Source organism: Mastomys coucha, unplaced genomic scaffold (genome assembly GCF_008632895.1).
Source record: "Mastomys coucha isolate ucsf_1 unplaced genomic scaffold, UCSF_Mcou_1 pScaffold22, whole genome shotgun sequence".
Lineage (NCBI taxonomy): Eukaryota > Metazoa > Chordata > Mammalia > Rodentia > Muridae > Mastomys > Mastomys coucha.
Window position 1 is genome coordinate 249695260 of NW_022196905.1, and position 12856 is coordinate 249708115.

Genomic DNA, 12856 nt, shown 5'->3' on the forward strand with positions numbered 1-12856 from the left:
GAGGAGGATTGTTGTTTGTTTGTTTATTTGTTTTAAAGACATGGTTTCTCTGTGTAGCTCTGACTGTTCTGGAACTGGCTCTGTAGTCCAGGCTGGCCTTGAACTCAGAGATGGTCTGCCTCTGCCTCCTGAGTGCTGAGATTAAAGGCATGAGCCAACCCCCACAAATTGCTATTGTGGGCTGGAGAGATGGTACAGAGGTTAAGAGCACTGACTGACTGCTCTTCCAAAAAAAAAAAAAAATTGCTATTGTTATGGCTTGGCTCTGGAAAATTCTAAAGTCTTTGGCCTTTGAAATGATTCAACAAAAGCCCCTCTCAACCTCTTCCTGGAGCAAGAGACATACAATGGAAGCTGGAGAAGAGAACTAGGGAAAGGGAAAATGCTTCAAACTCCCTTTACTCATCTATAGTTAAACACAGCCCTCCCTCCAGTCCCTAGAGCCAGGTCCGGTCTGCTACCTCACTATGGCACATGACTGGCAGAGCTGTTCGAGAGCGCTCAGAAGAAAATCAAGCGGCAACCTGCCTCACTCACCTTCCTTCTGTCTCCTCCACTGGAACTCCAGCACCACGTCATCATGTCCCACAAAAGTGTGAACTGGAGTGTTCAAATCAAACACGTTCCACAGGAGCAGGCTGTTCTCCCTCCGCAGCTGGGGAACCATTACGGTCACTAACCCGTTGCTGAAAGGCTACGGCCAAGAAGGGGAAGCTGGGCTTACTCCATGTTGCATCAGCCAAAACCAAACCAGAGCTGGAACTGTTCCTAATTAAGAGAAGCCCCATGATGGACACCAGGCGCGGTGGCTCAGGCCTGTAATGCAAGCACTGAGGAAGTAGAAGCAGGATTGCCACAAGTTCGAGGCTAGCCTGGCCTACATATCAAATTCCAGGCCAGGATAGCCATGGCTACACAAGAAGAACCTATCTTTTTGGTTTTTTGTTTTACTTTGTTTTGTTTTAAAGTTTCTGAGACAGGGTTTCTCTGTGTAGCCCCGGCTGTCCTGGAACTTACTCTGTAGACCAGGCTGGCCTCGAACTCAGAGATCAACTTGCCTCTGCCTCCTAAGTGCCGGGGTTAAATGTGTACCACCACTGACCAGCTTAGAACCTATCTTTAAAAAAAAAAAATATAGAAAGCTCAAACTCATCTGGGGAAAACTTTGTCAAATATCATATGATGTCTACCACATATAGCCTCTATGGAACACAGCAAACGAAAAATGAGGCTAAGCTAAATGCTTGGATAACTCTGGAAATTCTACCATAAGCGAATGGTTCTTTCTGGTCCATATCCTATCTACTCTCCATGAGTTACTGCTCAGGAACTCATACGCAAAGCTGGCTGGGAAAATCTGCATGCAGATGGGCCAGCAGAACACCATGCACATGAAGCATCACCTTCTCACTGCCTCAGAGCAACACTGAGTCAAAGAAGAACTTAATTACCCCAGGATTGCTGTTCCACTTAGTAAAACCCAGTCTGCAGAGGAACTGAGGGCCCATTTGGTTTATAACCAGACTGTTATTTAAGGAAAAACACAGTTACACAAGAGCACATCTATTTATCTTTTCCCTCTCCTCCCGATAACACTCCCCAACCTTCATGTTTATTTTTTAAAGCAAACATGAATGCAGAGATGTCAGCTCCTAAGAACAGTGTCTCATTTCCTGGCAAGTGATCCCAGATGCAAAACAACATAATGTCCAATTATCTTCTTTGCTCCACAAAGCCCAGGGTGACAGCCTAATGCATAAATGTCGCTTTGTTCATCCCGGTGCTTGCTTTCAAAGTGACATTAAAGGAGATACACTTATCTCTGACTCACAGCTATCAACGTGGCCATGGAAAAATGGTTGGAGGTAGATAACCAGCTATTCTGTGTTTTACAAAGGACATTCATATACATTATTTCAAGTGGAAGGCAGATTGATATTCCAAATGCCATGGAACTGTCCACTTAAGAATGGCAAATATTATCACAATAATAAAAGTAAATTTGGGGGCTGGAACAGACAGCAAAAGTTAAGATGCTGCTCTTCCAGAGAACCCAAGTTCCATTCCCAGCGTCCACAGCAGGCAGCCCACAACCTCCTTCAGCTCCAAGGGATCTGACACCCTCTTCTAACCTCTGTGAGTACCTGCACTCCCATGGCACCTACACATAAGTAATACTTACACATAAGTAAAAATAACAATAAAGTCTTTGAGCTGGAATGATGGCTCAGCAGTTAAGAATAATCGTTTCGCACACGCCTTTAATCCCAGCACTTGGGAGGCAGAGACAGGTGGATTCTGAGTTCGAGGCCAGCCTGGTCTACAGAGTGAGTTCCCGGACAGCCAGGGCGACACAGAGAAACCCTGTCTCAAATAAATAAATAAATAAATAAATAAATAAATAAATAAATAAATAATTGTTGCCCTTCCAGACATCCAAGTTCCTTTCCTAGCACGCATGTTGGCAGGTTCATAACCGCATGTAATTCTAGCTCCAGGAGTTCCAACACTCTCTTCTGGCTTATGGACACTGACATGCATGGTACACACACAAATAAATAAATACAAAATCCTTTTAAAAAATATAAAGGGCAGAGTGAAAAGTGTCCTTCAACTCTACGAATGAAAAAACTACTGCTTAAAATGAAGTATCTTTTCCCAAGCCACAAAAACATTAAGTGGAGGAGTTAGGCCCCAAACCAGATTCTCTGAGTCTAAGCCAGAGTTCTTTCTACTACAGCTCAGCAGCTTCCCCTCCTGGCCCCTCTTCTCCATCCTACCCTGCTGAGCTACTTTGTGGCTAAGAACCCCTGCAAGCCTGCTTCTCTGTGAGCACCTATCAAGCTTCCCAGGCTAAGTACCTAAGGCCATTACTGCTGCATTCGCCATACTCCAAACCAAGACAGAAGGAGAAACTGCTTCACAAAGAAAGCAGGAAAACGCATACTCCAGCCAAGAGGTACGCGGGCTCACTCACTGTGTATCTGGCTTTCCAGACAGGCACCTGGCAAGGGAGAATATTGAGGTATTTCCGAGGCTGGCGGTAATCCCAGAACTACAAGACAGAAAGTTTGAGAAATAAATGCCATTTTAAAAAACTCAACAATTGAAGTAAGCATGGCCCTCAAGCTCATTGTTTTTCATCCTCCAAAGAAATATTTCAGTAGTGTGTTTTTAGTTCCTCCTCCATAACTATGGTACTGTCAGACACATAGAGAACCTTCCTTTTGCATTAGTCAACATTGCATGAGGATTTCTAGACTTCACAGGACAGGATCAACTGCCTATCAAATAACCACTGTAGCTAAAAGGTAAAATAACAGGTTTTGATCCTGCATTACTTCTATATCTAAAAGTAACTTAACAACAGGTAGTGCGCCCTGACAACTCACAGCCATCAGACAGAACACTGAAACTTTTCTTTTTAATCTTACCCAATCTTTACAACAAACATTGCAGGATGCTACTAATCTCTTTTTCAAATGCAAAATGGGATATGTTCCTGTTTTCTGAATTTGGGAGATTATGGACAGAAACCCAAATGAAACAAACAAATAATTCACTTCCTAGCACAATGCCAGGGGATTTACAAACCTCCAGAGAGAACTTTCAGTCCTTTACATAGAAAGGCTTGGATTCAATTTTAGCTAGCTGGACCAAAAAGATTACAGCTATGTAAATCCAATTAAAATGATGATGATGATGATGATGATGATTAAGTCACAAAATTGCTAAGTCAACTTCTGTGGCCAAGTGCTGACCCGCAGGGATGGTGGAGCAGAGATGACCCTGCCCCATCACCACTCTGATCAAGGGTACATAGCTGATGCCACAGTTACAGAAACTAGCAAAGAAGAAACACTGTCTCTAAGATCAATCAAAACTGACAGGGCTCCTGAACCTAAACCTTGAGCAGGTCTTAAGTTAACGAATACTAGCAAAACTCTATCCTGTCAATGCTGATGTGTGAGGTCATAACTTTTAGAGATATGATAATCCAATGAGGAACTGCTGGCTTGCTACCATGAACAGATAAAATATGATCTTGGTGGCTTTAACAACTGTGTGAGCCTCTTGACTTTATCTCTGTGTATATATCTGGCTTCTTTACAAGTTCTTTTCACGTAAACGTTTCTTTCCTAAATGCTTTCTGCCTCTGACTTTCAGAGAGGGAAAGAAATCTGAACAAACTCAGAAGCTCATCACCATCCCATCCGCTGGTCAGCAGAGCTGGACTGACAAGCTCAGACCCCCAAGGAGTATATATACGCATTCATGACGTACATGGAGCATACCAGCAAACTGCGTGTTTCCTTCCAAAATGCCACCATGCACCCCTGACACCTGTCACATAAAGCTTCTCTACTGGCCCCAGTGGAGGCCACTCACCTTGACAGAGTTATCTTGACTGGAGGTGGCAAAAATGTGCTCACTGTCTGGGTGCCAGTCCAGGCCGTGGATCTTGGAGAGGTGGGCTGCTAGATACTCCACTGCTGTACTGGGTTTCTGCAACACAATGACATCGTGTTTGTTGAGTTTGAAAGAACTCTATAGAACGTCTACCGCAGAACGGTGAGCGCTAAGGGGACACTAATGCTGCGGGGATAGTTAAACCTCGACCCTTCATCAGCTCTCTTTGTTCAGAGCAAATAAACCCAACAACAGAAGACTTGCCCAGAGCCAGACATGTCCTGTGGGTAAGCCTGTCAGCCTCATTTCTACCCGCTCCAGCCTGCTGTGTGATCTTAATAAAAGATACAAGTAATGGCTGTTTCTTCTCCTTTCAGAGGGGACATTTCTGTTCCCCTCTGACACAAGAAGAGGAAGTGTGACAAACCCAACCTCAACCATGAGGTAAGAGCCATGTGTCGTCTAGTGATTGAGTACTAAGATCTCCAAAACACCCTACACACACACACACATGCACACACACACACACACACACACACACACACGCACGCACGCACGCACGCACGCACGCATACAAACTCACATAATCACCTCTCCCTCTCTCTTTTTCTCCCTCCCTCCCACTCCCAACATAATTTTAAAATGTTTAAAAAGAAACACTAAAATTTTCCTTTTGTAAGGCAGTAATGCTAATTCAACTGAAGCTTCAGGTATAAAAGACATTCATGGCAGTGTTATCTGGAACTCTAGAATATCAGAAGCAATTTATTCAACCAATAAGTAGGGTGCAATTAAATTGAATAAAATATTCTATAACTACGTGAACTCACAATTTTCCTCCCCTCAACATGTAAGTACTGGGATTACAGGCATGTGGACCAAACCCGCCTTTTTAAGAATATTTACTTACACTAAAATATGTGATAAACTGAATAAAACCAACCACAAAGTCAAAGAAGGAAGGAAAGAAGGCAGGTAGGCAGGCAGAAAATGGCTACTGGCAGACTGGACCAAAGATAGAGAAAACAAAACCAGACATTGCTAGGCCATTCCAGATTTTTTGAAATCTCCTTCCCCAGAGAGCCCCAGGAGGCAGACTTCAGGCAGCTCACTACACAATGCACCCCAGCAGGCCCTGCAGCCTTTGCCAGCAGACTGGATGAACCACTCCCAAGCCCTCAAGCTCAGCTTCATTTCCCTCGTTTCAAAAATGTGTGGTGTTCTCTGTACAACCTGGACTTTACTGTCAGCATCTAGGTTAGGGCAGTCATGAAGACACTCTCTCTACAAAGGCCGAATATCTGTAGCCCCAAATTCCACAAAGCATGGAACAGTAATTGCACCCCAAATTGTGCAGAGCTGACTTTCCTACCTGTCGTTATCCCATGGACTAGCAGGCAGTCGGGTGCAGGCGAAAGCCTCACCCACCACACTCTAATGCCAAGACAGCAGACTCCCAAGTGACTTTCCATTATACACAGGACTCAGCAACCCCTGAGTGCTCATTGGTACATGGAACATGAGGCTATTTGAGGCTGACAAAATACACAAAGGAGGAGGTGAGCATAATCAGTCCCCTGCCTCAGAGATCTATGCTGGAAGAACTGAAAATGGCAGAGGCCCCAAAGCAAAGCTTTCACTTTACAAACAGGGACAGAGACAAGAGGCGTGTTGGTCACTCTCTACAATCAGCAGGTCCTAAAGGCTTGACCTCAATGACACACTCACTATTGTTATCTTGATTCTGAACACAAGGATGCTAAGGCCAGGTGTGGTGGTGGCACACCTGCAATCCCAGTACTCAGGATGCAGAAGCAGAAGGATTGTGATTTCAAGGTTCCCCCTCTCTTTTGAAAAGTTTGTTTATTTTTATTTTCTATGTGAGGGTGTCTTGCCTGCATGTAAGTGTATTACATGAAAGCCTAGCACCCAAGAAGGCCACAGGAGAGTGTCAGATCCCTTAGAACTGGAGTTCCAGATGGTTGTGAGCTGCCATGTGGATCCTGGGAATGAGGGAGTGAACCTGGGTCCTCTACAAAGAGTAGACAGTGCTCTTAACTCCGGAGGCATCCCTACAGCAGAAGAGTCTTAAGAGAGAGAGAGGACAGGAGGGGGTAGCATGCTGGGCATGGCAACACTGATGTTTAATCTCAGGACTCTATGGGCAGAGGCAGGTGGCTGTGAGTTCTAGGCCAGCCTGGTCTACACAGACTACAACGTAAGCTCCAAGCCTGGCAGGGAGACAAAACAGGCAAATGGATGAAGACAGGAAAGTCGTTGCAGTGGCTTCCCTGATGTCCTAACAAGGAGCAGCAAAGTAGGGATCTACCTTAGGTCAAGGCACCTTTACCAACCACGGATCACAGGGCTTACTTTCCACCCTCCTTCAACAGCAACTCAGATGAGAAGCAAATGTCATGTGGTTACAGCGACAACTTGCCATGCCCACAGGACTCTTCAATCTATTGAGGTGAGTCCTGGGACTCAGTAACATCCTCTCCACACCCTCTGAGGGGAACTGAACACCAACTACATGGAAAGGTCACAAGGGACAGGTCACTCACTCGCTTATCCCATATCCGTACATCACCATCATGGCTGGTGGCAAGGTAGTTGGCGTTCTTTTTATTCCATTTGACCTGGGAGGCTCCAGCTGCAAAGAAAAACAACATGGGAGAGTGGCTGCCCTCTATGCCTCCGAGGCAGAGGGCAAACAACTTCTTTTTAATCTGCGTGTTAACACGTAGCAGCAAGATCACAGTCCCCTCTGGAGGAAATAATCTCCAAGGGAAAATCCACAGGTGACGGCACACAATCAGTGGGGGTGAGGAGCCTCTTACGGGAGCAGGTGTGGACAGTTAGGTTGGTAACACAGTTATCATAAGAATCTGACTCCTGGGTGATGCCAGGAGATCCTCAATGCTCGCTCTAACCCCTCCGCTCGCTCTAACCCCTCCTACCCTACTTTGTCATTGTTGCTTTTACCTAATAGTCTTGGGGAAACACTAATTCAAGCTTTAGAATCAACTCCAGGCTGGGCAGTTTTGACCACACATGTTCTGTATACCACCCCCATTCCTTTTTTTTTTTTTTCCTTTGTTTGTTTGTTTGTTTTTGAGACAAGATCTTACTATGTAGCCCTGGCTGGCCTTGAACCCACTGAGCTATGCCTGCTTCTGTGCATCACCACGCCCCGCTCTACACATCCCTCTTGACTGTCATCTCCCCATCAACACAGTTAACTTTGGCCACTGGCACTGAGCACACGGACTCAGGATGACATGGATTGGCCTAGAGCTCACCAATGAGGCTGCGTTGCTGGCCTGTGAGCCCCAGTGATCCTCCTGTCTCTCTCTCCCTAGATCTGGGATTACAAGTACACACCATCACACCTGGCTTATTTTACATGAGTTCTGGGGATCAAACTGGGGTGTCCAAGCTTGGAAGGTAAACACTTTGCCAACTGAGCCATCTCTCCAGCCTTCAGAGATTCTGTGTATGTGTGTGTGTGTGTGTGTAATGCATAGTAAAGTACTGATTAAGTGATATAATACCCATATTTAGTTTCAAAATAATCACAAAAGGAATGAGGGTGAAACAACATGGAACATATGGTGACAACTATTGAAGCTAATAGTAAGAACCTTGGGTCAAGGTCAGGTCTCCTGAAGCAAGCATCTTGCACTGTGGGACTTAGAACTCCATTCAGCCACAATGGAGCATGGGCGGTGGGCAGTTAGAGTAGTGAGACGGATGAATAGGAAGGAACTGGGAAGGACAAGTCAGGGTACACACACTCACCTACAGCTGACAGGGCAACAGTAGGTTTCCTTGTGTCTCTGAAACAGAAATCAGACAGAAGTCAAATGCTCATCATCATGTACCAAGAGCCAGACAGTGCACTCCACTGTCTGCTCACACTCTGGTACTCTCTTCTAGGGATATTTGGACTTAACAGTGTTTTAAGAACCTTTAAAAACTGTGTAGAGAGAGATCTGTTTGTCAGATACTTCAAATAAGAAAACCTGGGTTTCAAATCAGTCAGGTGGATCCCAGAGACAGATTACAGCACTCATCACAGCCTAAGTAGCCCATGTGTGGTGTGTGATAGGAGAAGAGACCGTAAGAATCAGAATCCTGTGCAGGCCAGAGACACACACCTGTAAGTCCAAGATGCAGGAGACGAAGGCGGGTGGATCGCTGACATTTCGAGGCTACCCTGCTCTACATAGCAAGTTCCAGACCAGCCATAATGAATAGTGAGATCCTGCCTCAAATAGAGAATCAGAATCCCTCCTTACAAGAACTACCTTCTTATAGAAGGTAGCTGAGGCAGTCAGACTCATTAAACAGAAACTGGAACTGCAGTTGGAAATAGGTAAGTGCTTAGGTCCAAGTGCTGGAGAGAATGGAGAGCTGTTTAAGTGTAAAGTTTAGGATTTGTAAGACAATCCTAATTTCAGGATAATGTAGTTACAAATACAAGTCACTGCAATTTTAGTGAAGAATAATTATTGCAGATATAAAAAAGTACAACAGTCGATTACAGAGTCAGAGGGGTAACTTCCACGGAGACATATGAGAGAAGCAGGTGGCTCCCTGGTATTAAGAAAGCTCACTATTTATTGGTTCTTAAACTTCCCAAATTAACATTCCATTTTCAACTAAGAAATTTTTATGTAGCCCTGGGGCTCACAGGTTTTATAAAATCAAAATACCTCAGATTCATTCTGTGTTTGATTTTGAATTAATTTTTAGGTCACTAGATGTTCAAAAATCTTTTCTTGTTGCCAACTTTTTTTAACAACCTCATACATCAAGGTGTAACTTAAATAATGCCAACTCGGAGTAGCATCTTTTTTTTTTCCTTTTTTTCTTTTTCTTTTCTGTGTTTGTTTGTTTTTATTTTTGTTTTCAAGACAGAGTTTCTCTGTGTGCCCCTAGATGTCCTGGGGTTCACTCTGTAAACCAGGTTGGCCACAGGCTCAGAGATCCACGTGCTTCTACATCCCAAGTGCTAGGATTAAAGGCATGTGCCACCATGATGAGCTAATTCAGTGTCTAAATAATGAAAATACTTGCTGTATGTATAGGAGAGGTACTCCCCACTCCTGTCCCTTGGCTCCCTGAGGACTCTCTATTTGCTGAAGTCTCTCTTCTTCACTTCCGAATTCTATGCTTCTCCTCAGGTGCTGTCCTGAGACCCACAGGCTTAAGAGCTGGTCTGCAGATAAGGCGGCTATATTTAGTCAGGCCAGATGCACTCATCTTACTGCCTCAGACCACTGTTGGTGGTTTGAATAGTCTGTCCTCCTCCATCTCTGGCTTGTCACCTGTCTACACTCCCAGCTCATGGGGTAAAACAACCAAAGTCCCTGCCACAAGGGAAGCAGTGACCTGGCAGCCAGGGGGCCTCCAATATACAGATGGGCACCTCGGAATGATCAGCAAAAAGGGCTGTTCCTAGATAAGGCAGGCCTCAGGCCGGGAGCTCTTTTAACTTTACTTTATGAAGTGCAACCATATGAGCAGGCCATTAGCTCCCCTACCCTATCCTATCCCAACAGTAGGGGAACAGAAGCCTCACTGAGCCATAGAGCTAAGCAGATGTCTTAGCAACTCATAACTTGCACTCTCTGCAGACCAGCTTGACTTGCAAATGCCAGCATCTGTGCTGCTTTGCCAAAGGGATTTGCCTGGCCTCTGAAGACTGCTTTGCAGAACCTTGACAAGCCTGAAGAGCCAAGGCATTCAGACTTCTAGGGGCAGCCATCAGCTCTGCCTGCAGTCCCCTGCTTCCTAGGCCCTCAAAGCTGAGGACGGTGTCTCCTCACTGCCTTCTATAACTGCCTGCCTTATTCATCCCAGCAGCTCTTCTCTTACCTCTTACCATACCTGCTCTCACATCCTGGTCTAGGATCTGCATCCACAGGAATCAAACTAAGACACTTAAGCTCTAATAAAGTTCTCAGCAGTCCACCAAGGGGCCACATCCTTCCATTGTTCTTACTTAATATCCCAGATGTAGATGTAGGTGTCCACAGAGCTGGTGACCAGGAGATCTGGCTCAAACACTGCCCAGTCCAAGTCGCTGGCAGAGACAAACAGAACAATAGAAAGACAGAGCTTCAATGTCTCGTTCAAAAGCACTAACAAATTCAGTTTCTAGTGGCTTCATGTCTTCACAATGTGCCTCCTAGCACGGCTCAGGGCAAGGCACTAAAGTTCTGTGCCAGTGAACAAGAGTTAACTGAGCTGAGAAAGAAACTCAGGTCCTTCTCCCTAGAATTATTATTGCCAGCCATAATCCTATCTGCTCCTGAAAAGAAATGGGGCATTTCACCTTACAACATGCACAGAGGCAGATGCCGCAGATGCCACAGGGCCACAGCAAGGTTCTGTCAAGCCTGCCATTTTTCTGAGTCTTGACCCAGACAAGCCTAAGTTCCTTTTCTTTTTTCTTTTATCTCTTTCTAAACACGTTTTCCCTAAAGTTCCCCTCCCCACAGCACTTGGCCGACCCTCCATGCAGATTTAACCCAAAAAGCCTTTTCCTCTTCTCCATCTTCCTCCTCCAGGCAGCTGTGAGATCACAGCTTACCTAACCTTAACCCTGGAGCTTTTCTTTTCAACTCTATTAAACTGCCCTTAAGCTTTAGAAATAACGACAAATAAAACATAAGCTCCTCCCCTCCCCTAACAAATCCCACTCTTCCTCTCCCTACTCTTTCCTTCTCCACTCTCTCTGAATAAACAGACAAAACAAAGAGGAAGCACAGAGTGAGCCCTGAGTTATCAAGCACAGGAGCCTTGGGTAAACCGTCCTAAGCAGTAACAAAACTGTTCCTTCCTGCCTGTTACCCTCAGTCCCAGGAAAGGCAGTAATCCTCAGACATTGGGTACACTTAAGTAGCTAACCTTTCCTATCACTTCTGGGTCAGACATTCAGTGTGCACTCAAATGGCTAACTTTTCCTATCACTTCCAGGTCACTTCCCCCAGCCCCACACTCCCTGCTAGTACTCTCCAGGAAAAGGAAATAGCAACCCTGTAGAAAAGAGGATCAAGGAACACTCTGGAAAGCCCCATGTGGAAGGCAACTCTGAAGCAGGAGCCCCATGAGGCAATCCATCCATGGCTGCTGCCTGGTATGTCCTGGCATCCTGGCCACTACAGACACCAAATAGGGACATTATTTTATTTTATTTTTTTTATATTTTTGGATTTTCAAGAAAGGGTTTCTCTGTGTAGCCCTGGCTGTCCTTGAACTCCCTCTGTAGACCAGGCTGGCCTCGAACTCAGAAATCCACCTGCCTCTGCCTCCCAAGTGCTGGGATTAAAGGCGTGCGCCACCACCGCCCGGCTGGAACATTATTTTCAGTTTCTCCTTCCTGCAGCAAAAATCAGTTCTGACCCTGTAGTTTGGTCTGGGCTGAAGCCAAGTTATACTTTCTAAATTTTAAGTGGCTGTGATCTCAGTTATCTGTAGGCACTTTGCCTGGAAGTCTGAGCCCTGGTGGCTACTCAGGGCAAATTCGACACAGCAGGTCAACCATGAGAAGAGGGTGGCATCTTCCTTTCATTCATCAAAGGACTGTGATGAAGTGAGACAGGTCAAGGAGCTGCCCAGGAGCAATGCCTACCTGATAACTCGAGTGTGCCCCTGTAAGGTTGTGCCAACTTCCCCGCTGCCATCTTTCCACTTATAAAGGTCGACCCGTTGATTACTCTGAGAGGAAGCAAAGACAAGAAGACACTGAGTGGCTCGGCACATACCTGGGGTGGCAGCTCTCACCTAACTGCTTAAGGTAAAGGAGGTGAGGTCATACAGAAGCTGACTTTATGGCAGATTCTCTGGGTTCGGCTTTTAAAAAACAGTCCAGTAAGTACTGGAACATAGCTTAGTCAGCGAGCATGAGGCTCTGAGTCTGATGTCCAGCGCCCATATAAAAAGCTGGGTACAGAATTTCTGCACTGGGGAAGGGGAGACAGGAGAAACCCTGGGGGTTACTGGCCTCCCAGTTGAGCCAGATTAGTGAGCTCCAGGTTCAGTAAGAGACCCTGTCTCAAAAAATACGGTGGAAAATGGCCGAGGAAGACATCCCATAGTGACTTCTGGCCTCTACACACATGTACACACATGTACACACACACACACACACACACACACACACACACAAGCAGGAACAAATATCCATATGTACATACACAAACAATAGTAATCATAAAGGGTCAGGCACGGAAATCTACAGTTGCTCATGAGCAGTGGTTCTCAAACTGTGGGTTGTGACCCTTTTGGGGGTCAAATGACCTTTTCACAGGGGTTGCCTAAGACTATCTGCATATTAAATATTTACATTATGAATTCATAAGAGTAGCAAAACTGCCGGGCAGTGGTGGCGCACGCCTTTAATCCCAGCACTTGGGAGGCAGAGGCAGGTGGATTT

The 12856-nt window shown here is 45.5% G+C and overlaps 1 protein-coding gene across 6 annotated transcripts in view; it reads right to left on the reverse strand.

Moving 5' to 3' along the window:
- Positions 1 to 12856, reverse strand: part of Wdr59 (WD repeat domain 59) — a 76111-nt gene that overhangs the window by 42589 nt on the left and 20666 nt on the right. For all 6 annotated transcript variants that reach the window (XM_031341465.1, XM_031341464.1, XM_031341462.1 and 3 more), the window contains exons 4-10: positions 12053 to 12138; positions 10421 to 10501; positions 8212 to 8249; positions 6975 to 7063; positions 4390 to 4506; positions 2978 to 3055; positions 538 to 694 (exon numbers count right to left, since the gene is read on the reverse strand). In XM_031341465.1, the coding sequence (XP_031197325.1) occupies positions 538 to 694; positions 2978 to 3055; positions 4390 to 4506; positions 6975 to 7063; positions 8212 to 8249; positions 10421 to 10501; positions 12053 to 12138 (646 nt within the window). The remainder of the gene's footprint in view (positions 1 to 537; positions 695 to 2977; positions 3056 to 4389; positions 4507 to 6974; positions 7064 to 8211; positions 8250 to 10420; positions 10502 to 12052; positions 12139 to 12856) is intronic.